The 27,082-nt window shown below is 45.3% G+C and overlaps 1 protein-coding gene across 4 annotated transcripts in view; it reads right to left on the bottom strand.

Annotated features, from left to right (window-relative positions):
- Positions 1-27,082, bottom strand: part of PLXNA4 (plexin A4) — a 1,277,179-nt gene that overhangs the window by 375,142 nt on the left and 874,955 nt on the right. For 2 of the 4 annotated variants that reach the window (XM_069629627.1, XM_069629628.1), the window contains exon 10: positions 4,526-4,618. The exons of the other annotated variants lie outside the window; for them this stretch is intronic. In XM_069629627.1, the coding sequence (XP_069485728.1) occupies positions 4,526-4,618 (93 nt within the window). The remainder of the gene's footprint in view (positions 1-4,525; positions 4,619-27,082) is intronic. 4 annotated transcript variants of the gene reach the window in all.

Raw genomic sequence — 27,082 nt, 5'->3', positions numbered from 1 at the left:
TACTTTATCGCTGTCGAGTGAGCGCCGGAGAGATGTGGCATGGTGAGAGCGAAAGAATGCAGACATCTGACCATGGAATAACTTGCAATTTCCTCATTTTGTCTAGTGGTGTTTCTCTCGATTCATTTGTGTCCTTTAGTGTGAGGATCGAAGCTGGCTAGTTTTGAATTGCTTTTTATTTAAATAGAACGCTTTATAAAGCAAATACGTATAAATAAAGTAATTCACTCAAAGGGCACGATTTGACATAAAAATACAAGACTGCTAAATAATGCATCATGTTCACACTAGGTACATACGAAGACATGCACGAACATGTCAAGCACAGGGCAGAAGGGGCTGCAAATCCTACTTTTCCAATGACCACATTTTCAAATGGAGCCTTTTTTCTTTCCCTCCAGTTTGTCATGACAATGATGTTACACTCTCCTCGCCTTAGCCCCTCACAGCCCTCCCTCAGGGTTGTCCAACTCCAGGCCTCGAGGGCTGGAATCCTGAAGGGTTTTCAGGATATCCCTCATTAATAATATTCATGAGGAAAAATGTGCATACATTTATAATCATTGTACACAAATGTACCTCTGAATATTAATGAGGGGGATCCTGAAAACTCGGCATGGATCCGGCCCCCAAGGCCTGGAGTTGGACAACCCTCAAGGGTTTCTTTGCTTCCTTGCCTCCCCCACTGACCAGTCATCCTATTTTCCCCAAGTGATGTTTTCTTTTCAGCACAAAACTAAATTCAGTCAGTGGTGATTTGGCACAGCATACAAGATGCCCCCATAAATAAATCACATGAGGTTAGCAACAGGATCTAATCAAGACACACTTGTGTACAGGCGGGTTAGAAATGCCATATCATATCATATCATATCATATCAATGATGAACAGACACATCTGTTGGAAAGCAAAGCACGAAAATAACAAGCGAAAAATAGCAGTTGCAAGATTACAAATTCCTAAAATATTAAATAACAAGTAAAAAATAGCAGTTGCAAGAATACAAATTCTTAAAATATTACAGACATGGTTTAGATAGTTATAATGTAGGCAAACATTAGGTACCCATTACAAATTCTAAGCAACTGAGAATTGTCAGACATTATGATTAAAGGAAAAGTAGCAACCCCCCACATGTGCTATCATTTTGGTTTTGAGACCAACCTGCACATTTAAAACAAATGGCCTGATATACAAAGCGTTTTCAGTGGGATTGTGCCAATGTAAAGTGCTTTTGTAATTCAAGCCCAGAGGCTCATAGTTCCGATACACAGTGAAACAGACTTAAAAAAACAAAACACAAAAGGCCTGATTCACAGAAGTGTTTTATAATACCACAATCCCATAGGAAAACCCTCTGTGAATCAGGCCCTAACATTATCAATAACATTGACAACACAAATTCCCACTTTATCTTTGAATTACGCAAAAATTATGTGAAACATCTCTGTAAATTTGGTTATTCAAAAATAAATGTTTTGTGTAGAGGTAGAAGTTTGCAGAAGTTGCAGTTGGTGTGAGGTTTCCCCAGCAAGGATTGCATCATGTTCACATAAAAGCAATACATTCATTGTTAGCTGCATAGTCTGTAGAAGTGTGGGGATGTCAGCGAATATAGGGTTATTGTAGAACAATATTATTCACTAGGATTTCATGCATTTGTCCTTTTAATGTGCATCTGGACCAGAGCTGGGATCACCACATCCACCAAGGAATGCACCCTTTTGTAAAGAGGCAGATGTACACGTCATCTATAGTGCCCGCCCCCTGACCTCGGTCATTATGGAAGAAAAATAAGAAAACACTGGGCGGACACCAGGTATCATCGCAATGCTGCATTGAAGATATGAGAGACGTTATGCAATCAGACAACTGTATCGAATGTACCCTAGGAAAATGACTCCCTTGTCCTATCTGGTTCCCCAATGTTTCAGAAAAACGTATAGTTCCTTCAATGAACTTTCAACACAATCTACTTTCTTTATACTCTTTATCCTACCCCCACTGGAACAACGAAGATGCTTCCTGAATCCTTCATGATTCTCCAGCACCACGCTCTTGTGTAACTGCCCAGGGAATTGTAGTATTAAATAATTCACTACCCCATCCACTTCTTCAGTATTCACAGTCTCTCTCTACTTCCTGGCCCCCTCCTGGACTAACACTTGTTCATGTTACTTTCTCCTGGGGAACTCTTCACCGGCTTTGGCAGAGGTTACAGGTCCAGTCCCTCTGTTTCAATTTCTTCTTTCACGCTACTTCTGCAGCAGTTACTGCTGACCTTCTTGGTGCAGTTGTCAGACCGCTCGGTCCACCCTCAACAGGTCACACCACCACCACAGTCTCTTGTACTCTCTGCACTTTTGCCTATGTGGCTCTGCTGTAGGCTATGGTAGGTGGTCTCAGCACCGTACCATTGTCAGATCGGATGGTCCACCCACTACAGGTCACACCAGCACCTTTCCAGCTCTCCAAGTTTACTGCACCAGTTCACAGCCAACTCAAAAGACACTTCTCGGGCATCCCGCAGTTTGTCTCTTTAACTTTGGAAATGTGCCTCGCTGCAGTCTCATGAAGTCCACATTCGACATTATGGTGCTTCTATGCAGCCTCCTCGCTCACCGGGTTCTCCTTCTGGATGTAGAACAGCTCTCAGCATACCAGAACTGCACAGGCCAGTGCCGGTCTGGTCAGAAGACAAGGAAGAACTCAGTCCTTCTTTGCTGTTCAGTTTAAATAGTGGAGACCGCCCGAGCATAATGTCAGTCCAATTTCCAGCAGCTGATCGAGCATTCTTCCTGCTTGATTGTAGCGTTCTCAAGCACTTCTTCGTCTCTGTACCTGTTACATCAGGGTGGTTTGATATTTTACAGTATCACATAGTTTTGGACATGATCTTATCTGTAGAAGATACAGGCATTGACATTAGCCTGTGAGGTTGGGGTTTAAAAGGACTGTTTCTCCCACTCACGTCCTTATAGCCAGGAGGGGAGTTCCTCTCCATGTGATCCTCCTGCATGTTACCAGCCTTAGGGGGACTATTGGTTAGCTGCCTCACCTGCCCAGCCTCATGGAAAGGGTCTCGCTTCTGGGGAGAAGTGACGCCGTCTGAAGGATCATCACACTCCGCTGCAGGAAATATGTCCACCAAGGCTGGTAGGCACTTTAACGACTCTACTGAAGCGAGGAGAAGCAATGGACATATACGAGGGGAACCCAGAGTGATCGCACAGGGGAAGTGGGGGGAATGTGGAGGAGAAGAAGAGTGAATGCTGTGAGACCTACCGTACGGCTCCCATTCTCTGACCCTGAATGTTATGCCATTTCATCCCAGATTAGTGGCATAACAGAATAGACCACAGGGAGAATTAATGTGGCCTTTCCATCCAGACTGAGCCCACCAGAATGAAAGACATTTCCATTGTGCCCCACCCCTATAAGGGTACACACAAAATTAATAGATTCCAAATATATCAGTCAACTGAAACAACCTATCCAGACAGTGAGAGGTCCTGTTAGGATGCAAAATCCCAAGTTATCTTGCCAGCAGAGATTACTCAGCCTTTCATCCTTCTAAGGCTAGTAGCGTGAGGGCACATGTTAAGCATACAATCACAGCAGAACTTGGGATGTTATGATCAAGTCATGTAGGATCATGCTGTTGACCAGTATGAAAAAAAACAAGACCTGAGAGACAGCAGTGTTAACTTTCATTGAAAATTCAATTAGTCCACAAATGCACACACACACACATGTGCTTGCTTAGATTGATAGACATGTTAACCTGATGCTGGTGTGAATAGTGTGCAAGATAGACAGTGGGCCTCATTACACGGTAGGCGGTGAGCCATGGCGCTATTAGCGCCATGGCTCATGCCGGTAAAATACCGGCACCGCCTTGGCGGAAAGGGGATTTACCACCCCATCCCAAGGTTGGAGGGGCGGTAAATCCCCCTTCCGCCATTGCCCTTCCCCATTCCCATTTCGGCCCCATAGGGCTCAATGGGAATGGGGAAGGCGCTAATTACGGCACCGCAATTTAGCGGTGCCGTAATTAGCTCCGAGGTCCCTTAGGGGGTTGGTATTTAACGCCTGCAAAAAGCAGGCATTAAAACTCCAACCCACTAAGGGACCTCGTAGTAAGGCGGCAGGGATTTACCGGTACCGGTATTTTACCGGTACCGGTAAATCCCTACCGCCTACCGTGTAATGAGGCCCAGTGTCATTACTAATGTTCTCCATTTCAGTTCAGAATTAAATGAAAAGTAACAGTAGCTTAGGCATGTCTCCTGATGACACAGTCTGGTTCAGTCTCCAATCTGAACCACGTGCCTTGCACTCTGATGAGGTGGCCCTTAGCGGGCAGCATATAATGGTGACATCCATGTATGGGTAAGAAACGTTGCCCGATGCAGACTGGGCTCAGGCCTGGTATCCATGCACACAGGCCAACACAGAGCTGTCAGATATCAAAGACCCTTTGTATGACCACCTACCTGAGGTGGCTGTCAACAGAAGACCTACCGTAGCTGGTATAGGCTTTCTAAGCACCATGCCAAACTGCCGAGACATCCTGGCATCCATTAATGTACTTTTAAAGTCCCGGCCGCTTCCATCCTGTAGAAATACAGTAATTCCTATGATAGGAGATTACAGGATTGAGCAACACCCCAGGGCTCTTACAGTGCCCATCCCCCAGCAACGCAATGCACATTAAACATGATCTGCAGACAGTACAACAGAGTGTGCTTCCCATGTGATTAATCTGAACCTTATGCGTCATGAAGGATTCTTAAAGACAATGCAGTGGGGTCTGTGGGTCGGTTGACCTGCCTGCTTTGTTGAGATGGCCTGTGTTTCAAACCTTTGGGTCCATGCACCGTACCATCTCAAGAAGTAACTTGGTACTCTGAGCGGGAGGGGCATTCCCACATGTGGACCCTGAGCCTGCAGTGCCCAGGGGCCCCGAGCTACAGCGCGCCGGCAGGCTGAAGAATACATGGTTTGGTGAATTCCCCAAAACAATGCCAGCTGTTGTGATTACTTAAAAACTTTGCAGCTATCAACCTTCAGTTTTGCAAAAGGGATGTAACAATACACCATATACATTGTTGTTAATTCCCTCTTTTGCCATGTGGCCATGAGTTCCAGCTTAAGCCCCAGGGTATGTTAGTGAGTTTTGCTTGTGCCAAGCAGTTTCATACAATTGACACCCACCAGGCTGAGGGCAGCTTGGAATGAGTTCTAACTTGCACAGTGTAGCTTGAAATCAGTAACACACTTGACTGGGGATTCATTGAGCAGCATTGAGGGAATGTGGAATGCCATCGATTCCAGCCAGCACCATGTGGCACTGTATGGGCTTCAGGTAGACAATTACATGGAATCCATCTTGTGTAGAATGAAATGAGTTCCACCTTCTGCTGTGTAGCACAAAATGAGTTCCACCTTAAGTCAAATAGCATGACATGAGTTTCGCCTTGTGCAATGTAGCATTAAATGACTTCCACCTGCCATGTACTCGGAGGGTAACTTTATCTACACCACTGACACCCCCTCTACCCGTACGGCGCAAAACCTCATTACGGTTGCAGCATGCAGGGTTATGTAGGGCATGCAAAAAGAATTGGGAGGGTTTTGTGGTGCAAACTGAAAACGGCACAATAATGGAATACATCCTGACCGCGAGTTAAAGCTGTGGCTTGGTGTCCTCGTTATACTATTTTATCGAAAAACGCGCAGTAATGCCACGGTTTAATGCGCAACCTAAATGAGCGTAGGACCTACAGATGGACATCACCGACGATCTCTGGGCGGACATGGGCGCCCAGACAGGTAAAGTGTCGTAGAACTCAAGATTCCAACTGCTGCAGTTGGAAGTGCTGCACCGCTATCACTAAACACCAGGCAGGTTCCCATCATTCTCCGTGGAGGGGAGGGTGCATGTCGGGTGCATGTCACAGACGTGACAGCGCTAATGCTAAATACTTTCACATGATATGGGACTGTCCATGGCTTTCACCTTTTTGGAGAGATGTGTGTGGAATGTTGTCAGGTATGACGAGTAGGACTTAGGACCCCTCAGCAATGCACTTCCTGTTTCATATTTTTGAACCCACTCTCCCTTGCCTAGGTCTGTATTTTACTGCGGTGGATGAGTGCGAGAATTCCCACAGCGGACCATTGGCTGAGAGATGTAATGTGGCCCAATTATATGGAGGAACCATGGGCAGGTATACAACCCCTCGAATCTCGACCAAGAGATATTTGCGGCCCACTCAAAGAGTATTGAATGCGCACACCCCCTCAAACCAGATGCCCCCACCGACTCCTAGCTGGTCTTGCCCTGGGCCTCTGTTGGTGCTCTGTCTATAGCATTATAACCACAATTGCCCTTTCATTTTATTGTACTGTACCCCTTCGCCATACAATGTCATGCCCCTGGTGTTGTCTCCCCCGTCTTTCCCATTATGAGCTACGTCATAATATTATACCCCAAATGTGCCAATACATAAAGTTTGGAAAAACATGACTTCCACCTTATGCCATGATGCGATCAATCTTTTGCTACGTGTCATGATATAAGCAGCCGTTATGGTATGTAGAATTACATGAGTTTCACCCTGAGACATGTAGCATAACGCAGGTCTGGCCATACCCAAAGTTGTTGATCATGAGCTCCATCCTAAACTAAATAGCATGCATTCCATGCTGTGCCAAGTAGCATGTGGTATGTTATGCCTTCCGCCATGTAGCATGATGCGATCAATCTTTTGCTATGTGTCATGATATAAGCAGCCGTTATGGTATGTAGAATTACATGAGTTTCACCCTGAGACATGTGGCATAACGCAGGTCTGGCCATACCCAAAGTTGTTGATCATGAGCTCCATCCTAAACTAAATAGCATGCATTCCATGCTGTGCCAAGTAGCATGTGGTATGTTATGCCTTCCGCCATGTAGCATGATGCGTTCAATCTTTTGATGCGTGTCATGATATAAGCAGCCTTTATGTTGTGTAGAATGACATGAATTTCACCTTGAGACATGTAGCATAACGCAGGTCTGGCCATACCCAAAGTTGTTGATCATGAGCTCCATCCTAAACTACATAGCATGCATTCCATGCTGTGCAAAGTAGTATAATGCCATGTAAACTATCTTAAGCCATATAACATGAAATTACTTGTGCCATGTGCCATGCAGCGAGATGTGCTTTCAATCATGTACCATGTAGACGGACAGAACCTTAGTACTGTGCCATGTTACATGACATTAGTCCCACCTAGTGCCATGTAGCATGATATGCTTGCCATTCAGCACCATGCATGATGCTTTCACGTACACGCTGCGCCATGCTGCATGGGAACAGTCCTACCTAGTGCCACGTGGCATGATAAGCTTTCCATTCTGTACCGTGTAGAATATGAGGTTCACACTGCACCATTCTGCGTGGTCCCATCTAGTACCATGTAGCATGATCTGCTTTCCATCCTGCACCATGTAGAATTATATGAAGTTCAATCTGTGCCATGTTGTATGGCATTGGCCCCACCTAGTGCTGTGTAGCATGATATTATTTCCAACCTGCACCCTCAAAAAACTGCATGAATTGCACACTGCACACAGGAGCATGGCAGGAGGTCCAGCCTGCACTATGTAGAATGATATTAGTCCCTTCTTAAGCCATGTAGATTGATAATATGTCCACTTCACAGCATGTAACAAGACATAGGCTCCACTGCATGTCATATAGCTTGCCACAAGTTCCATGGGCTTTGCATCATGACACAAATCCATCTTAAGCCTGAAATGAGCATGTGTCATGTATGTTACATGATGTAGAAGGTCATGACTTCCACCATAAGCAATGCAACATGACAGGAGTTCCTTTTTAAGCCACATGCACTGAATTCCACCTTACACCATCTTGCCTAGACTGACCTCCATCTTACACAATGGAGCATGAGGTGGGTTCAGATGTATGTCAGGTGGCATGGCCAGGTAGCCCATGCCATGCAACATGCATGTGTGCATGTTCCAGGGCATGGGCTCCATCTCACGGAATGTGCAATCACGTGAGTTCCACTTTCCAAGAAACAGAATGAAACATGTTTTACCATACAACATGTAGCATAAAAGGATTTCATCTTAAATCTCGTAGCTTGACGAGTTTCATCTTCAGCCATGCCAGCAGTACATCACAAGGCTTAAGACTGCAACCTTTGGCTCTCCAGATGTTTTGAACTAAAACCCCCATCACCCTAGCCACAGGTTGCAGACCCCTGTCTTAAGTCACATAGCATGTCATAAGTTCCACCATCACATGAGTAGTTCCATCTTAAGCCAATTAGCTTGACATGACTGCATTCATTAGCCATGTAGTATGACACGAGTATCCTCCTGCTCATTCAGGATGACAGGAGTAACATCACAAGCCATGTAGGCTGACCTGAGTGCCACTATAAGCCACGTTGCATGACACGAGTATCCTCATGCTCCATTTAGAAAGACGGGAGTACCATCATAAACCATGTAGGCTGACATGGGTGCCATCATTAGTAATTTGGCATGACATGAGTTCCCTCATGCTCCATTTAGGAACACAAGAGTACCACCGTAAGCCATATACCCTGGCATGGGTGGCAACATTAGTCATGTAGCATGACAAGAGTTCTCTCATGCTCCATCCAGGATGAGAGGAGTACCATCAAAAGCCATGTAGGCCGACATGAGTGTCATCATTAACCATGTAGCATGACATGAGTACCACCGTATACCATATAGCATGACATGAATTCCATCATTAGCCATGCAGCATGACACGAGTGTACTCAGGCTCCATTCAGGATGACAGGAGTACCGCCACAAGCCATGTAGGCGGACATAAGTACTATTGCAAGCCATACAGCATGACATGCATGCCATCAGCAGCCATGCCATCCAGCAAAGCATGAGTACCACTTTACACAACGTAGCATGCCACGGATTTCGCATTATACATGAGGTATACCATGGGTTTCACCTCGTATACTGTTGCATGCCATAGGGCTGCTCTTAAGCCATGTGACATGACAGAGCTTCCCTTTTAAGGCATGCTGCATGACATGTCTCAGTGGAAATTACAAATATTCACCAAGTCACCCCATGCGTGCCCTCACTCTGTGTTTCAAGCAACGCCTCAAAACCTGCTTTTGTCTAATGAACATTTTAGGACATGCCAACTTCAAAGTGGTAAATAAACACCCACAAAAATATAAAAACAAAATGAGAGTGCATCACTCGGAGGCTGCTGCAGCGTGCTGCACCCCATGCCCTTTGATGGCTCTTGCGAGGAGGTGTGTGTTATTGCCAAGACGATCCCTGCGCACAGTTTCTGCACCTCGAGGCAACACGCGAGTCTCAGACTTGCAGACACTGATGTCAACAGACAGACACCTGGGACAGCAGGTCTACACCTTCTGCCAGCGGCATGCCAACTGCTGGGGCCCGTCCCACCACGGAAGGCTGTGCTGCCAGAGCTGCCTATCCAGCCACTCGGGCCTGCAGATTCCAACAGCTTCACTATCAGGGGCCGGATTGCAGAAGCCTTGCACTGGTGCAAGTGCCATTTTGCACGCTATTCAAACTAGGGCAAAAGCTGCCCTGGTGCAAAAAACATATCCTCTCAGTGCATTTTTGCACCAGGAGAAAGATTGCCTAGTACTGATACCATTCCGTATTAGCAATAGAGCAAACTCTGAAAGAATAGGCTTTTGCCTATGGCAAGTGCAGCCGTATTGCTAATGCTGTGCAAAATCACACTTGCACTGTAGCAAAGTTTCAGTTACCTGGCCCAGATATCAATTAGTACATCTTAAAGGTCCATGCAGCAACTCAAGTTCATTTCTGCTAAGATTTCGATGCGCATCATGCGCAGGTCACATTGATATCATCGAGCACTTAACCCACTGAGATATCTTATTCATCTGTTGGCTATTGCTCTACGATCATTCGTATATCTTAAGAAGAAGTGTTTTATATCACCCAAACCTAGCTGTGGCCTGATTAACAGGAGAGCCCCACCCAGCTCCACAAAGAGCACTTGCTACTAACGAAGAGGTCGCAGGTCCTTTTCTCTAATACCGAATGGGCGCTTTTTACTGGTGTGGCTTCACAAGGGCACGTTCCCTCATTTGCATGGCAGTGCGCCCCATGGAAATGAGAAAAACAGATTGCCCATAAAACAGGTGTATTAACAAACTACGGGCACAGGCAGTCAGACCCCATGTGTGTGTGCTACCCGAGAGCAGGGCCGGCCTTAAGGGCAGCAGAGCCCCGGGCGAATTGGCGCCTCACACTCGCCCACCGTGCCCCCCTGGTTAACAGGGGCCAGGGCGGAAGGGGGTGGGGCCAGGAGGGGCACGTCTTTTTTTAAATTTTTTTTTTACCTCCTTGCTCCGGCGAGGAGGTTAAATAGGATGCGTTAGCACCCCATTGCCATTGAATGGGCCCGCTGCCGCAGGTTCATTCAATGGCAATGAGGCGCCTTCTGCGCCTTTTCCCACAACGCCAGCTCGGGGGAGCCCTTGCAAGACTCCCCCGAGCTGGAGTGGCGGGGGCAAAAGGCACCCTGGGGGGTGTGGCGCCCCGGGCGGTCGCCCGGCTACCCCCCCCCTAGGGCCGGCTCTGCCCGAGAGGTGCACACACACACACTATACACTGGGGCGCAGAGTATGTGGGGGCTCCGGGGCTCGGGCACCACCGGGAAAGACTATTTTTGTCAAAGCCCCTATACTTATAATGGGACATTTTTTGTTTTTTTAGCTGTGCTCCTCCACCCGCCACCCACTCCCTTAAGTCTACGCCCCTGCTGTACACATATGGACAGGAGGACAACAGGGTCTCACCACGTCCTATGGCAGGGATGCAGTTACAGGGTCTACCAACACATGGCAGGGCCCAGGCTGGCTTTTGCTCCCTGTGGCTCGGCCATGTTCAGAGCACGGGTGAGGGACAGGGCTGTCCGGTGGCAGAACCAGGAGGGGGGGGGGGAGGAGGGCGGCCACCCACCCTGGGTCCACCCTGTTGCCCAGTGCCTGGTCCTGGCACATCCTGTTTGCGCTGCACGATGAACAGGGTCTCACCACGTCCTATGGCAGGGATGCAGTTACAGGGTCTACCAACACATGGCAGGGCCCAGGCTGGCTTTTGCTCCCTGTGGCTCGGCCATGTTCAGAGCATGGGTGAGGGACAGGGCTGTCCGGTGGCAGAACCAGGAGGGGGCGGGGAGGAGGGCGGCCACCCACCCTGGGTCCACCCTGTTGCCCAGTGCCTGGTCCTGGCACATCCTGTTTGTGCTGCACGATGTGTAGCCTGGGGATTGAGCACCGCGACCACAGGACAGTAAGAGGGCTGGTAGGAGCAGGATGCGGATGGGTAGTCAGGGAAGCAGAGGTGTGTAGGGTAGTGGAGCAGGGAGTTTCGGCTCAGCTCACAATAAACACATGCTTCCCAAAGATGCACAATCAAACGTGTGCCGCTTGCGTGACTCTTGTGTGGCGACATAGTAGAACCGCCACCACAATTTGCCACGTTCGCACTTTCTCCAAGTCACTGTGCTGTTTATTTGGCTTTCGTGTATATTATATTTGTACATGTTTTTTCCCTTTTATAAAGGGGACGGGACTATGCGAAAAGGAGGAGCATACTCGTCCTTGGCACTTAAGGGGTTAAATAATCTTTTTTCCAGTGAACGTCATAACATTACATCGCTAAAGTTTTGGAAGTCACTACATGTTTTGGGAAGTTCAAATATGTCATGCTTAAAGTTTTGAGAGCAAAAGACTGCTATAAAAACACTTGGAAGTCAATAGTTAGGCGACAAGACTGATAGAATTGTCAGCTTGTTCTTTTGCGCTGGTCGCTCAACAACATGAACTACTCGAATATGTTCATAACATATGTAAAAAGAATGCACCTTCTTAAAACAAACATTGGCTATGCCAACAGTTTGGACTTTTCTGTAGGCATGGGAAAGGCACTTGCCAGGCACAGCCGTAGTGGTATTAGCGGCCATTGATGGTAGCACTTGCACAATGGTGTGAGTACCCGGGCATTTAATAAGAGCGTCTGGCAAATGCCTAATAATTATACACAAGCCAAACCTGTTTGTTTTTAACAGGACTTCAGCGAAGGACATGTATAGTGCTTATAAATCGAGTAGCTGGTGTCAGACATGGTTAAGACATTTTTATTACACCAGCTATGCGTTTACAGATCCAATTAAGTCATTAACTCTCGGACGACTGCTTTGAGAAAACACTGTCAGGCACTTCGAGTGCAAAGTGTTATGGTAATGTTATGGTAATGCGCATGGTAAAGCTTATGGCAATGCTGGCATAGATGTATATAAATAATACATTTCATCTATCGGCATAGCGCTCACTTTGTCATGCTTTGTGAGGGTGACATAGTGAGCGTTAGGCCGATAGATAAAATGTATTATTTAACATTGTGTTCATCATCCTGTTTGTGTTGGAACTTGTGAGTGATGGATGGTGTTCGGTAGCTCTTTCCGGCCTTCTTTGTGGATAGATGATGCTTGTATAAAGCGGGCGTCAAGATTTCCCATGAGAAGATGTTTTGGGCAGGAACTGGGTGGGAATTGTAATAGGGATTAGCATTGCCACAGGCAGTCAATTGGCGGAATAATTACTAAACAACACCTACAAGCTTTGTGTGCCTCTGCATATGCCATTTCTCCCTACATGTACTCTAATGCAATAGTTTTGACTTATAGGTGGTGGTTAACTGCTGCCTAATAGCCCAAACTAAAAAGCGGGCTTCTTCTCCAGTAATTAAATGATATTGCTTTTGTAGTGCAACTCCAGGTCTGTAGCTCTTTGTCGACCTTGACTCTGTGGTGGCCTAGAACTCTCTGGAGACTAGGACAGGCCACCTTGTGGGTGACGGCATGGTATCGTCTGGCTTATGGCATGTTCTTGTCTAGAAAGGAGCTTATGGTGTGACAACAGCCAGATCAGCACTACCACTCAAGCCATTAATGCTATTCTCAACCCGGGCAAAAATCAGGTGTGATGAACGCCATTTTTTTACAGACATCGGCTGAGTGCACCACTTCTACTTGTTTCCCTGAAGAAATAAGATAAGGAAAAGAAAAAAACTACAAACCAAAATGGCCACTGTAAACTACAAAGGGAGCTAGTGCATTTACTATTTCCATTGCCATGCTGCGGCCTCTGGGACGAGGAGCAGGGAGGCGGCGTGGAGAAGGAGGACATGTACGTGGGGTGGAGGATTCCTTCCATCTGGGGCAAAAGATGTTTCCAGGGGGCCAGGGCATAAGGGCAAATAAAATATATGTTGATCCTTGGGAGAGGCACCAGTTGATGGGATGGAATACTGGTTTCTATTGCCAGATTAAGTCCACGTTTCTTGCCACCTGATTGGATGGCGCCTCTCCCACAGGTGGTAATGGATATTGAAGGTTATACTATTTGGCGAAAAAAGTAGATCTTGACCATGGCACACATCATTCATCTACATGACATAGAAGAGGGACTCTGTGTCCAATAACATGACTATAAGTGACCTAGAAAACAGTAATGTGTGGCCTGGAAAATGACCCGCTGTAGCCTGGAACATGGCACGTGTGGCACAAAGCAAAGCACCACAACATCCAATGCAGTGCTTTATGTCCTAACATTTTATCCTATTGCATAAGGTCCTGTTGCATAGAAGGTGTTGTTGCTCATCCACCTGCTCAGAAATCAAGCAGTTGAAGACCCCCAAGACCTTAATAGAACAATACAATCAATCAACTGACAGTCCAGGGCTTGATGGTCCTTGCCAGTGCCTCAACAACACCTGCATGGATGCATGGATGGCTGGCCGCAGGGTGAAGCTGAAGAGGTTAATTATATGACACATCTGGAATGCCCTGTAGGTTGGTTGTGTTTGGGGAAACCATTCCAGAGTGTGGGAGGGGGTGGGCAGAGGCCTCAGTCAGGGTGTAGTTAATTGATGGCTCCCCCTTGATCGACCAAGCACTGAGGTGTTTTAACCACATATACTAACGTCAGTGTTTTAACTTCAGTCCCATCTTGTTTCGCTCCCCTTCAATTTCATGATGCCTATCAGCTTCAGTGTCATCTTCCCCCTAATGTCAGTGCCCCCATAAATACCACCGTCAGTGTCATAATACCAGAACCATCCTGTCTATTAACTTCACTGGCATTATGCGAGTGCAATCTTCTCTAACTTCAATGTGATGCATGTGTGTAAGTACATCTAAAACGTCAATGTTATGAGAGTAGGACATCAGATCTACACATCTATTAACTTAAGTATTATCGTATTCACTTATGTACATCATCATACCTACTCACTTCAGTGTCATCCTATCTACTTACTTACATCATCATACCTACTCACTTCAGTGTCATCCTATCTACTTACTTACATCATCATACCTACTCACTTCAGTGTCATCCTATCTACTTACTTACATCATCATACCTATCCACTTCAGTGACATCCGATCTACTTCTTAACATCATCATACCTATCCACTTCAGTGTCATCGTATCTATTTATTTACATCATCATACCTATCCACTTCAGCATCATCTCATCTGCATATTTACATCATCATACCTATCCACTTCAGTGTCATCCGATCTACTTCTTAACATCATCATACCTATCCACTTCAGTATCATCGTATCTATTTATTTACATCATCATACCTATCCACTTCAGCATCATCTCATCTGCATATTTACATCATCATACCTATCCACTTCAGTGTCATCCGATCTACTTCTTACCATCATCATACCAATCCACTTCAGTGTCATCTTATCTACTTATTTTCATCATCATACCTATCCACTTCAGTGTCATCCTATCCACTTACTTACATCATCATACCTATCCACTTCAGTGTCTTCCTATCTACTTCTTTACATCATCATACCAATCCTCTTCAGTGTCATCTTATCTACTTATTCACATCATCATACCAATCCTCTTCAGTGTCATCTTATCTACTTACTTACATCATCATACCAATCTTCTTCAGTGTCATCCTATCTACTTCTTTACATCATCATACCAATCCACTTCAGTGTCATCTTATCTACTTATTTTCATCATCATACCTATCCATTTCAGTGTCATCCTATCCACTTACTTACATCATCATACCTATCCACTTCAGTGTCACCCGATCTACTTCTTAACATCATCATACCTATCCACTTCAGTGTCTTCCTATCTACTTCTTTACATCATCATACCAATCCTCTTCAGTGTCATCTTATCTACTTATTTTCATCATCATACCTATCCACTTCAGTGTCATCTTATCTACTTATTAACATAAACCCAAGAATCCAGGTCATCATATCTATCCACTTCAGTATCATCGTATCTATTTATTTACATCATCACACCTATACACTTCAATATCATCTTATCTGCGCATTTACATCATCATACCTATCCACTTCAGCATCATCTCATCTGCATATTTACATCATCATACCTATCTACTTTAGTGTTATCCTATCAATTTATTTACATCATCATACCTAGCCACGTCTGTGTCATCGTACATACGTATTCACATCACCATACCTGTTCACGTCTGTGTTAACTTATCTGCCTATTTACATTATCATCCCTATCCACTTCAGCATCATCTTATCTGCATATTTACATCATCATGCTCATACCTATCCACTTCAGTATCATCTTATTTGCATATTTACATCATCATGCTCATACCTATCCACTTCAGTATCATCTTATCTGCTTATTTACATCATCATACCTATCCACTTCAGTATCATCCTATCAACTTGTTTACATCATCATGCCTAACCACTTCAGTGTTACCGTGTCTACTAATTTTGCACTATAATATCAGTGTCATCTTCTCTACTACCCTCAATGCCATACTTAAGCAAAAAAGCCTGAAGCGGGAGGATTTATCTGTTAGTAAAGGCCTGATGACCAAGTTAATAGCCAGAATTCAGCAAGGATCTCTAACAAGCTCCTTGGCACCATTATCGGGATGTAAAGTGGCAGGCGATGAGTTTATAGATAGCAGTACATTGGGCACTTGAGCTAGCCTACAGGAGTACCAGGAGTTCTGAAACAGCACAGGGTATAAAGGAAACTGAGTGGGCACCTATCGGGAATGTGAGCAGTAGGCCACCTTCAGAGGGGCCAGACTGAGAGATTAATAGACTGCACAGCCCATGGGTAAGTAGACTATGGTGTGGGGTACCGCCATGCCATTAGGAGCAGGCAAGACCCTTTTCACTGCCAGTTCAGCGAAGGAGAACAGAATTGAAGAGATACAAGCTGTCGTTAAGGAACTGACAGCGTTGCGCATAGCAACGATAGCGGCTTACCTGCCAATCTACTCAGCGGATTATCAGAAGCCGCGGAATAGTGGGTGGTGAACAGTCAGGCCTGTGATATTCGGCGAGATGTTGAATCTCTGAGCATTACCCTGGGATAAGTACCAGAGTTTGCCCAATCAGCAGTGATCATGTGCCAGACAAGGGTATTCATATTAGTGGCATACGGTCTACTAACTTCAATGTCATAACTGTTGTTGCAACACATCCTCTAACCCCAGTGTCAAACTCAGTGGCATCCGGTGTAACTTCATTGATGCATGTCATCGTGTTTGACTTTAGGGTCATAGCTGCAGTGACATCAAGGGCACAAGCTTTCTTTCAAAACTGCTGTGCCACCATGTGTGCCAACGTCGGAAGGTGTTTTTTGATAATTAATTTATATATGAATAAGGACTGTCAGCCACCCTTAAAGTGAGCATTTTCTTTGATAATATACATATACTGGATGCCATTGGCTGGTCAATCCATTGGAATGGCAGATAGCCTGATGAGGAACAATCACGCAAACAAGGATAGGAGTCTCGGGAGGGTAGCTCAGGGGCAACGCGCGTCTGGGAAGCAAGACGAGGCGGCGCAACACAGGTTCGATCCCCGGGTCTGTGCTTAGAAACCTCTGGGTATTAAGCGCGTTATAAATAACCAATTAGAATTAGAATTAGCAAGGACATTCACAGAGAAAGAGACAGAACAGGGGATACAAGTGTGTGCCAGGTAACACTTATGTTGCATATTTGTGAAAGAGGAACAGTGTGTCACAGATAACAGTTATGTTGTAAATGTGTGCCTTATTTTTTATCATCGAGAGTAAATTTAATTTGTGGATCTATGGGATTTTGAAAGGATACCGCAGGTGCCGCTGTGGCACTAGAAGTGGGTTTTCTTTTTGACCATTAAATGTCAGAGAATCCCTCAGCAGCTGCACAGATGTGCTCACTGGCAGTGCTTTCTTCATATCCAACGTAGTATCCGGGTTCCTCAAAGCCCTAGTCGTCGCACTTTGAGGTTGGATCTGCTCTCGGTTGTCGCAATGTCGTAGCGGGGAAACCATTTGATATAACACCGGGCATCAGAACTGGGATTAGCCGAAACCTATCTGAAAATAACACCATGTGGATTCTCCAAATGGAAACATAAGATCTCAGATTTACAGTCGGGCTACTGCGGCGTCGTTAAAGCTCCTCCACAGATGGAGTCAAAGCTGCGACAAATGACCTTGCAGAGGCTTGCAGGGAGAAAAAAAAACTGTTCTATGGTAATAAGAAGTTAATCTAGTAGGATTTTTTTTTATTTATTGATTGTATCTTTTTTTGGTATTTTTGACCATGTTTCGCATCACTGCCTCAGGGCCGCAGATTTGTTCTACATTAAATCGGGAATATGAGCCCAGTCGTGCCTTCATTTCTTCTACTCTGAATGGGCTTGGTAAGAATATAAACAAGGAAAGAACCAGGGTTTTTAAGAAAGAATTGTAGATATGCAACTGATAGTACCCAAAGGCTACCTGCCTGACAGTGAACTGAGCGTGGCGTGGAGGACTATTCTGTAATGGTTGTCGGCATGACCTTTGAGTGTTGGCCAGAGTCTTTCTCTAGGGCTTAGCAGCAACTCATGACTTACATCAGGCCTCCAACTCTGTGGCAACGTTACTGCTCACTGTTCTGACGTCACAGTGACTTTGGGGTCAGTTGCTATCTTTAATAATTTAAGGAAGGGTGGAGGAAGACTAGGATGAACGTGTGGCAGAGTGCCAATGGGCATGGGCGTTCATTTAAGGGTCCAAGTCGTGGGTCTCTTCCATTGAACCAATTCAATTAAAATGCCAGATTACAATGGTTTATTGAAGCAGATCCGGCACTGGGAAATTGGTGTTTTACAATCATCCTACAAAAGAAGGAAGAGAGTGTGTGTGTGTAAGTGTGTGTGTGGGCACGCGCGTGTTGCTCAGGAGCAGCTCACTGTTTTTCACGTGAGAACCAGTTATGGAGAAACAGCTATTTTTGTTAATGAATGGCCAATGAGAATTTCACGAAGAAGCACGTGGCTGCAAATTCGGGTCCACAAGTGCTACCCGGCCACATTTAAGGTCCTGTACCCCAAAAAGATGTGCATTACTTCCCCAAAACCTCTCTGCCCTTCACACCATACGCCAATCGTAAACTACCGCCCGGCATTTACCTATCTCTCAAAAATGAACCTTGGGTTTTCATGTTTGCGGGCTTCCTCCTTTCGAAACAAGATGGCGCCTGCAAGGATGGCCATCTCAAATTATCAGAACACATGATCAGCCTACCAGTGTTCCTGCAGCCCATATTGCCGTCATCTGCTGCATACCCCTCAAATGTCGAGTGTCCACTCGTCATTTTGCAGTACTGCAAACTACAAGTACCATGATGCAATGAGAAAATCAGGACTGGATGAACAGCTCCCGCCAAATATCGAGTAAGCTTTGACCCCTAACAATAAACAGGTTGAACTTCATTACATGTGTGGTGGTGACGGTAAGCACTTCCGGTATTTTAAATACCTCCTCTTACTTCTTAAAAAACACGTAATTATGGTTTAGAATTGTATGCAATAGTTGCCACGTGGAGCAAATAGAAATGACTGCAATGGCGCAATAAGCCCATACTTGCAAAACCCAGTACTCTATAACTAGTGCAGGCAGTAAATAGCCCATGTAATCACAAATCGTAATTAGGTCGTATTTTAAAAACAATTGGCACTTAAAATATTGCATGTTTTATCTGTTACGATCACTACTTGAATTGCACCATTGGGTAATGTAACCAGATAGCACTGTCAATTCTCCATGATAATTTGATTGAATGCCACAGGGTCTGCTCCTATAAAGAAACCCTCCTTCTAGCATTACAAGATAAGGTATCAAGTACACCAAACGTAATGGTGCATGTTTGATCAAATTTGGAAGGCAGGCCTGCTACAGTTCTGCCATAAGCGCTGCAGGCTGGAATACAGACGTTCACGTCATGCACATTTACCCACTGAGCTAATGGTCTAGCTTCGAGATTGTGTATCACATTTCTCAGAAAATTTGGATCCAGTCCACTTTAAACAGCCACCCATTCACTAAGGTGCTGACAATGTGTCTGCTGGCACTAATGGCGGAGGGCCAGCATTACTTCTGGGTTAATCTGCCTGATGGTTTCGGCCTTTGTTGTTAAATTAATCTGATAAATTAAATTAACCATGAAAATTTGATTATTACATGTCAGATGCACCAACCTGACAAAAGCCGAGCAACGTGTACCTATAGGTGATGTTTGTTGGTTTTTGTGTTTTACATAGCATAATCTGCTACTTCATGGCTGCTTCCATGCAATGTGAAGCTTTGGGCCCTAAGCACCTGATGGGCGAAGAGCGGACTGAGAAATTTAGGCTCTCAGACCTTGCATGCCCTGTTTTAAAGATGCGGTGCCTGCGTGGCACGGAGGACACTCTCAACTGAGGGTTGGACTCTCTTTGTAAGTTCCCAGCGGCCTTTGCTGCTCTGTGGCTGATCCAGCAGCAGCCTTCCCTTTCCTGACATAATGATTGGCAGTACTGTTCGTCCTCACTATCAGCCATGTCTCAAATCACATCATTAGTTAAAGACGTTTGCAATTATTTTACCTGTTTTCTAACAATTAAGGGGAAGGACAGTGGGCCTCATGACAAGGTTGACGGTCCGGTAAAATGGTACCGGTAAACTTGCCGGTACCATTGTTACCGGACCGGTAAACTAAGAGGTCTGCTCGTGGGTGCCTGTTAGCCCGGCAGTTCTGTGCCGGGAGGAACGGCACCCGCGAGCAGACCTACAAGGTAGCACCGGTACCATTATTAACGGTGCCGGTGCTACCAGCTTCCCCATTCCCATTGAGCCCTATGGGGCTCAAATGGGAATAGGGAATAATAATTACCGGCACCCAGCAATGGGCAATTACTGGGTCCGGCAGGGTCAGAATGCCCCGGTAATTGCCCATTGCTGGGTGCCGGTAATTTCATGACTCCAGCGGCAGCCGTGCCGGTATTTACTGGCACGGCTACCGCCTCAGTCATAATGAGGCCCAGTGTGCTGTAGAGAATGCATTGTTCGATTTGCTGCAACACATTGGGCCTCATTCCGACCCTGGCGTTAACCAACGCCGTTATTTTTCCGACTCTGCCATGGTGAATGGCGGAATTACCGCCCCATTCCAAGGTTGGCGGGGCGGTAATTCCCCATTCACCATGGGCCCTTCCCCATTCCCATTTTTGCCCCATAGGGCTCAATGAGAATGGGGAAGGCGCTAATTACGGCACCGTAAATTACGGTGCCGTAATTAGCTCCTAGGTCCCTTTGCGGGTTGGTTTTTTAACGCCTGCAAAAAGCAGGCGTTAAGTACCAACCTGCAAAGGGAACTCGGAATAGGGCGGTAAGGGTTTAACGGCACCGGTCTCGTTACCGGTGACCGTTAACCCTTACCGCCCTACTCGGAATTACCTGTTATGATTCGAATGATTTAATGTGATGACATGGGCCCCGTAGCTTTTAAAGGTTGCTTAGGTACTTGGGGTTATGAGGCTGCAGCAGGCCCTCCTAAACCTGCACCCCAAACATAGCTTTGCAGCGTATTCCCCTACCCCCTCGAGTTCTTATCCCACTTAAGGCACTGCCTGTGCTCAAACTCCATCCATGGGCTGCACTTCAGAAACTCACTGCTAATCCGACATGTTGGAAGCAGTTATCAAAGGCAAGCAAAACAAAATAATTATTGTTGACATTACTCCTTTAAGGCATTGGCAACAAACGTGTTTAAGGTCCTTCATATGTCGGTGACCCTGCTTCTGAGGGTCATATCATCATTTTGAGGCAGCGCCTGTCCTTGTACAATCATTACTCACTAAAGGGGTAACGTTTATGAAACCTTCAGGTATGCTCCAATAAGATAAATACTAGCTAGGAGTGATATGAATGTAGACAAGAGATGTGGTGAAGACCTGGCACCAGATTACAGAATCTTTGAGCCGGTGCAAGTGCCAACCTGCACGGTATTAGCATTACGGCAGTTTTCCCTTGGGCATAACCCTATGCCTTTAATGCATTTTTGCACAATGGCAATGGCAATGTTTGCCCTAATGCAAATACAGAATGGTGTTAGGACTAGGGCAAACTTTCTCCTGGGGCAACAATACATTGAAAGTATGCTTTCTGAACTAGGGCAATTTGTGCTCGAGTGTTAATACCAGGAAAATGTGCACTTGCCATGCTCCAAGCGTTTTCTAATATGAACCAATAATTGTTTGCACTAGGGCAAACTTTGCCCTAGTGGTAATACCATGCAAATTTGCACTGGCACAGGTGCAAGGTTTCTGTAATCTGGGTCCAGATTTGCACACAATATCACATGTTCTCGTCAATCAAGGAGAGTGCACATATTCAATGTCTAGAGCACAGCAACTCTTCTCCATACTTTCCGCATCCCTTAAAAACACACGTAATATACACATGCTGGTGACCTATCCCCTGAGTACGTCATTGCAGATACATATGAAAGTGGGAACATAATTGGAGAGGAAGGTTTAGATAGCAGCAAAGAGAACTGTGCCAAGAACATGGACACATGTGAGTAGTCGACCAGCCGATGAAAGGGTTAACAATCTCACGAAACCGGCTACCCTTGGTAGGATGTAGCACTCCGACTAAACCGATAGCATGAGTTCAGTGACTGCCTGGCAAAGCTCCGAGCATATCCTATAAGAGATGTTTACCTTTGTGCTGGATGCCCAGTGCTCTTTAAAGAGTAACGGGCAATCAAATTATGATACAAGCAGCGTCCAAAAATATGGATAATAATAATTTTCTGTTTTTATATACCTCTTTATAATTATATGATTTATTATTTATATAGCGCCTTAAGCCAAAGCGCTTTACAGAGAACATATTTGCATACATTTATCATCCCAACCGAAGTTGGTACTCATTTATCGACCTCGGAAAGATGAAAGGCTGAGTTGACCTTGCCGGGATTCAAAGCTGCGACCTACAGATCACAAATAGATTGCAGCAGCGAGCGCGCAACCCGTTGAGCTATCTTACCGGCTTTATGGTTGATTATCCCTGCTTCTAAGTCCTGTAATGGTAGCTATTATTTCTACCCAACCTAATGGCATCCAAAGTGTCTTCTGCAGAAGGATGAAGGGTTGGGTGGGCCGTGCCAGGGGTACAAACTTTCAATGTGCCGGCTTGACCCAAGTCAACAGTGACTGCTTAACCAGGCTTGTTACAACTGGTCGACTCTATATATTCTAGCAGGGTTTAATGATTGTTAAATTTGTGTAGCTAGAAAGGAATCCCTAATGAATCGCTGTATGAGGATACATCACAAGATTACCCAATCCATATGATAGGCAATACATATCGGCACATGGGGAGAAAGTGTCAACCGATCAGGGACCGAGGAACGCAGACCAAGCCTGAATTCCATTCTGTGGCTGGCACCTTCATAACTCTTCCCTCGCCCCCGATCCTGCCTAAATTCCTAATTCTTCCCTCGCCCCCGATCTTGCCTAAATTCTTAAATCTTTCCTCGCACCCCCAATCCTGCCTAGATTCTTATATCTTCCTCGCGACCCCTCTATTATCACCTCTGGACCCAGCGCCACGGTGAAGAAAGCAGCCAGGGACTGGCTTTAAGGACCTCCCTTCACTCGGGCCAATAAATTGGCTGATCCGTCCCACAGTCATGGGTGTTATTGCTATGGTAGCTAAAGGATAACATTAAAGACCTTCTCTTAGCCAATCGAAATTCTTGGAATGCAGTCTATTAACACTGGTATTGACCCCATTCCAATCATTCTGATTCTAGAAGCAGCACAGAAACAATTGTCTTCAGCTTTGCAAAGGCAGAATGGAACATGCACGGTTCAAGTCCGCAAACTACCGAACAGCCATAACTCACAAAATGTACAATGTATATTATTGTTGCTTCCATGTTAATTAGATTAGCATTACTAGTTACCGGTGTGCGCTCGTTTTTCCACACAAAAAACACTTTCCTTTTAAATTGCAGAACTCTAAGGGCATATAGCCTTGTAGACGTCCAGAGTCATCATTATCACTTAATATAATGATAATGATGTGTTATTTATATAGCGCCTTAATCCAAAGCGCTTTACAGAGCACATATTTACATACAATATCACCCAACTGGAATTGGTACTCATTTATCGGCTTCGGAAGGATGAAAGGCTGAGTTGGCCTTGCTGGGATTCAAACCTGCGACCTACAGATCACTCTCAGACCACAGCAGCAAGCGCTCAACCCGCTGAGCTATCTTACTGGCTTATAATATAATATAATCACCTTTCCCCAACCCATGGCTTTGCCTCAGCCAAGAAACTGGAGTCATGTCAATATCCTGCAATAATGACTGCTCCCTTATTAGAAAATTCTTGTAGGTGATATGTTTTTCCTTTCAGACATTTTCTCTGTAAAATGGAAATAATATTTTAATGACAACAGACGTATAGAAAGTGTCAAGGGCACAAATCAAAATCTGTTATCTCTTCTTGTGAAACAGGGTGGCTGCCTCAGAGAACATTTTACATGCAGAAATCAAGTGCACCCCTAGACTGCCAATTGGCATGGTCCAGGGGGACTTTATCAGGAAAGAGAACTGCTTGAATGATCACGGAGCCCAAGTCATTGGAGATCACCTCTTCATTGTGGGTGCCCCAACCTCTTGGTCTGGCGGCGTAGAAAAGACTTCTGCCGATGCTGAGCCAGACCTAAAGCGGCAAATACCACTTTAGTCTCAGGTGCAGTCAAACTCGCTCCTTTTCAAATCCCCACAGAAAACCAAACAAAGGATGAATATCAGTGGACAGTGTTTATTTATTCATTTATAAGGCACCCTAAACCGGTATCTGGTGAATCAATCGATGGACTTTCCATCTAATTACTTTCCATTGAGGGATTTGCATCGAAAAAATATGCATTGAAAGCATGTTTTAAAAGGGTAAAGGGTTAATTCTTTTGTGGGGTTTTAAAGGGTAAAAAACAGAGGGGAACCCCCCCTTTATAAAAGAATTAAGAAAAAAAAGCATTCGATGCACATTTTTCCGATGCAAAATTTCGAAGGAAAGGATCCTCGATGGAAAATTTTCGATGCAAAGACCATAAACCCACTAAACCCTGGGACATCGAAGCATTGTTACAGTACCAGTAATTACATAAAATAATTTGTGAAAAGGCTTACACGAAGAGCCACGTTTTTCAGGCTTTCAAATACTTTCCACTAGTTTTCAGAGAAATGCTAACCAAACAGAGGAAACAGACTAAGTTAAAATAGAAATACACATGGCAGGTGTGTTACAACAGACCTTGTCCCCATGTTCACTAACTTATTATAAAAAAGCTAGCATCAGAAGACACATTTTTATCTGGGTCTTAGTGCTGCAAAAAAAGCACATCCCATCAGTGCATCACATTCCTGCTGAAACCACTAATGTGCCGTTACGCCCCATTCCTGCCTCTGTGCTCCAAGGGCTGTTAGAAAATGTGCTAAATGTTTCATTGCCAATCCTGCATAGCTCGAATGCAGAATGCCTACAGGACCTGGTGCCGCCCCCTTGAACCCGCGCCCCCCCCCACCGCGCTCTCCTTAAAGTTGCGGAAGAGCCTGATCAAAATCAGGCCCACAATGTCTACTGATTTCAGTGTTTTGACCAGGTCAATGTCATCAGTTCAGTTCCATACATTCAGTGTCCTATAGTCTAATGACTAAGTCTTAGTCTAAAAGTCATTGCCTGTAAAATAGCTCAGCGGGTTGAGGGCTGGCTGCTGAGATCTGTGTGTAATCTGCAGGTCGCAGATTCGAATCCCAGCAAATCAAGCTCAGCCTTTCAACCTACTCATGTCAACAAATGAAGACCTACTTCGGTTGGGAGGCAGTTGTATGAAAATGTGTTCTATGTTGGCGCAAGTGCTATATAAATAACGCATCATTATCATAATGACTTCCATATCGTAATGTCACTGTCATCATGTCCACTCACTTCAGAGTCATCAAGTGAGGCAACAATGGTGACAAAACCCAATGCTGTAACTATGTGATTGCCATGCGCACTCGCCTCACTGTCATAAGATCTGTATCATTGCAACTAGTAACTTCAATGCATTCATGCCATATAAGCTTTCATTCAGTGACCTCATCTCTGCCTACGTCAGTATATCAGTGTTTATCATTGTGACTAGTTAGTGGCATTAGGTAGGGTGACCAGACGTCCGGTTTTCCCGGGACAGGCCGGGGAAATCTCCCGGGATCCCAGGAGGTTTTTTTTAGTTTATAAACCCCATCTGGGGTTTTGCATTTTGTCAGGACCCGATTTTGAAATCCCGAAATCGGGTCCCGGCGCAACTTTTCCTGTGCGAATGGAGGCGTGAAATGCTTTTCACATCCCATTTCCTCCCCCTCCCCGCCTTCCCACCCTGGCAACATGCCAACGAAACAGAAGTAGGGCTAAAGTCGTATGTGTATTTACTTTAGTCCTACTTCTATTTTCATTGCGCGTCCCGTTTTGAAATTTTTTCATCTGGTCACCCTACATTAGGAGTCCGGCAGAATGTTCGTTGTTACTGCCGCTGGTAATGGATTTACCAGCCCTGAACTTTAGGTAACTCCTCCAGATTCTGAATTGAGGTTATTCCCCATTGTGAATGCCAATTGTGCCCCAGTGAAGTTTGGAGAAATTGCTCCCGGAGGTAATTCTGCTGATGAAAAGTCATCCATTTTTCTAGCGGAGTAACTACAGCCACTTGCTGTAAGTATTTCCTCCTACTTTCATCCATAAATGGAATTTGGCAGTATGGGAAGAATGGTGGTTATTCCGTTACTGACTTTTCCTCCAAGCCCAGAATGAGGCCCACTGTGTGTATTTATCATAAATCATACATCTGCATGTGTGATCCCACAACTGCAGTGTGAGGAAGTGTGGTAAACTGATGGCTCGTATTTTTGTGCTATTGGGCCTCATTGCACGGTAGAGGTAACCATGGCGCTATTGGCGCCATGGCTACCCCCTACTGCCTTCTGGGTCCGGGTAGGCGGTATGGGAAATTTACCGGGTCATTCCAACCCTGGAGGACCCAGTAAATCCCCATACCAATTACCATTCCCCATTCCCATTCCAGCCCCCATAGGGCTCAATGGGAATGGGGAAGGAGCTAATAACGGTACCGCTATTAGCTCTGAAGTCCCTCAGCGGGTCCAGTCCTTAATGTATGGTCTGACCACACGTTAAGGATGGGACCCGCTGAGGGACTTCGTAGTAGGGCTGTAAGGGATTACCGGCACCGGTGCCGGTAATCCCTTACCGCCTACCGTGTAATGAGGCCCATTGTCTCCACTATCGCCACATACTGAAGTTGACGACATCGCTTACACTCCAAGCCAGAAGCAAAAGATATCGGCTTTAATATTATTAAATAAGACATCTGCTCTTCCCAGAATGCACTGAGACAGAAGATAAGCTTTTTCTATATTGAAAAAGAACCCAGGTGACTTCTGAGTAATCTGGGAACTTGCACCGCCTTAAGGGAGTCCACAGATTGGAAATATCTAGGTTAATAATGGCGCTGGGCACACAGGTCAGAAGATTTGTTTC

Source organism: Ambystoma mexicanum, chromosome 12 (assembly GCF_040938575.1).
Source record: "Ambystoma mexicanum isolate Mex_15411 chromosome 12, UKY_AmexF1_1, whole genome shotgun sequence".
In the NCBI taxonomy this organism is placed as follows: Eukaryota; Metazoa; Chordata; class Amphibia; order Caudata; family Ambystomatidae; genus Ambystoma; species Ambystoma mexicanum.
This window is presented reverse-complemented; position numbering and strand designations above follow the sequence as displayed.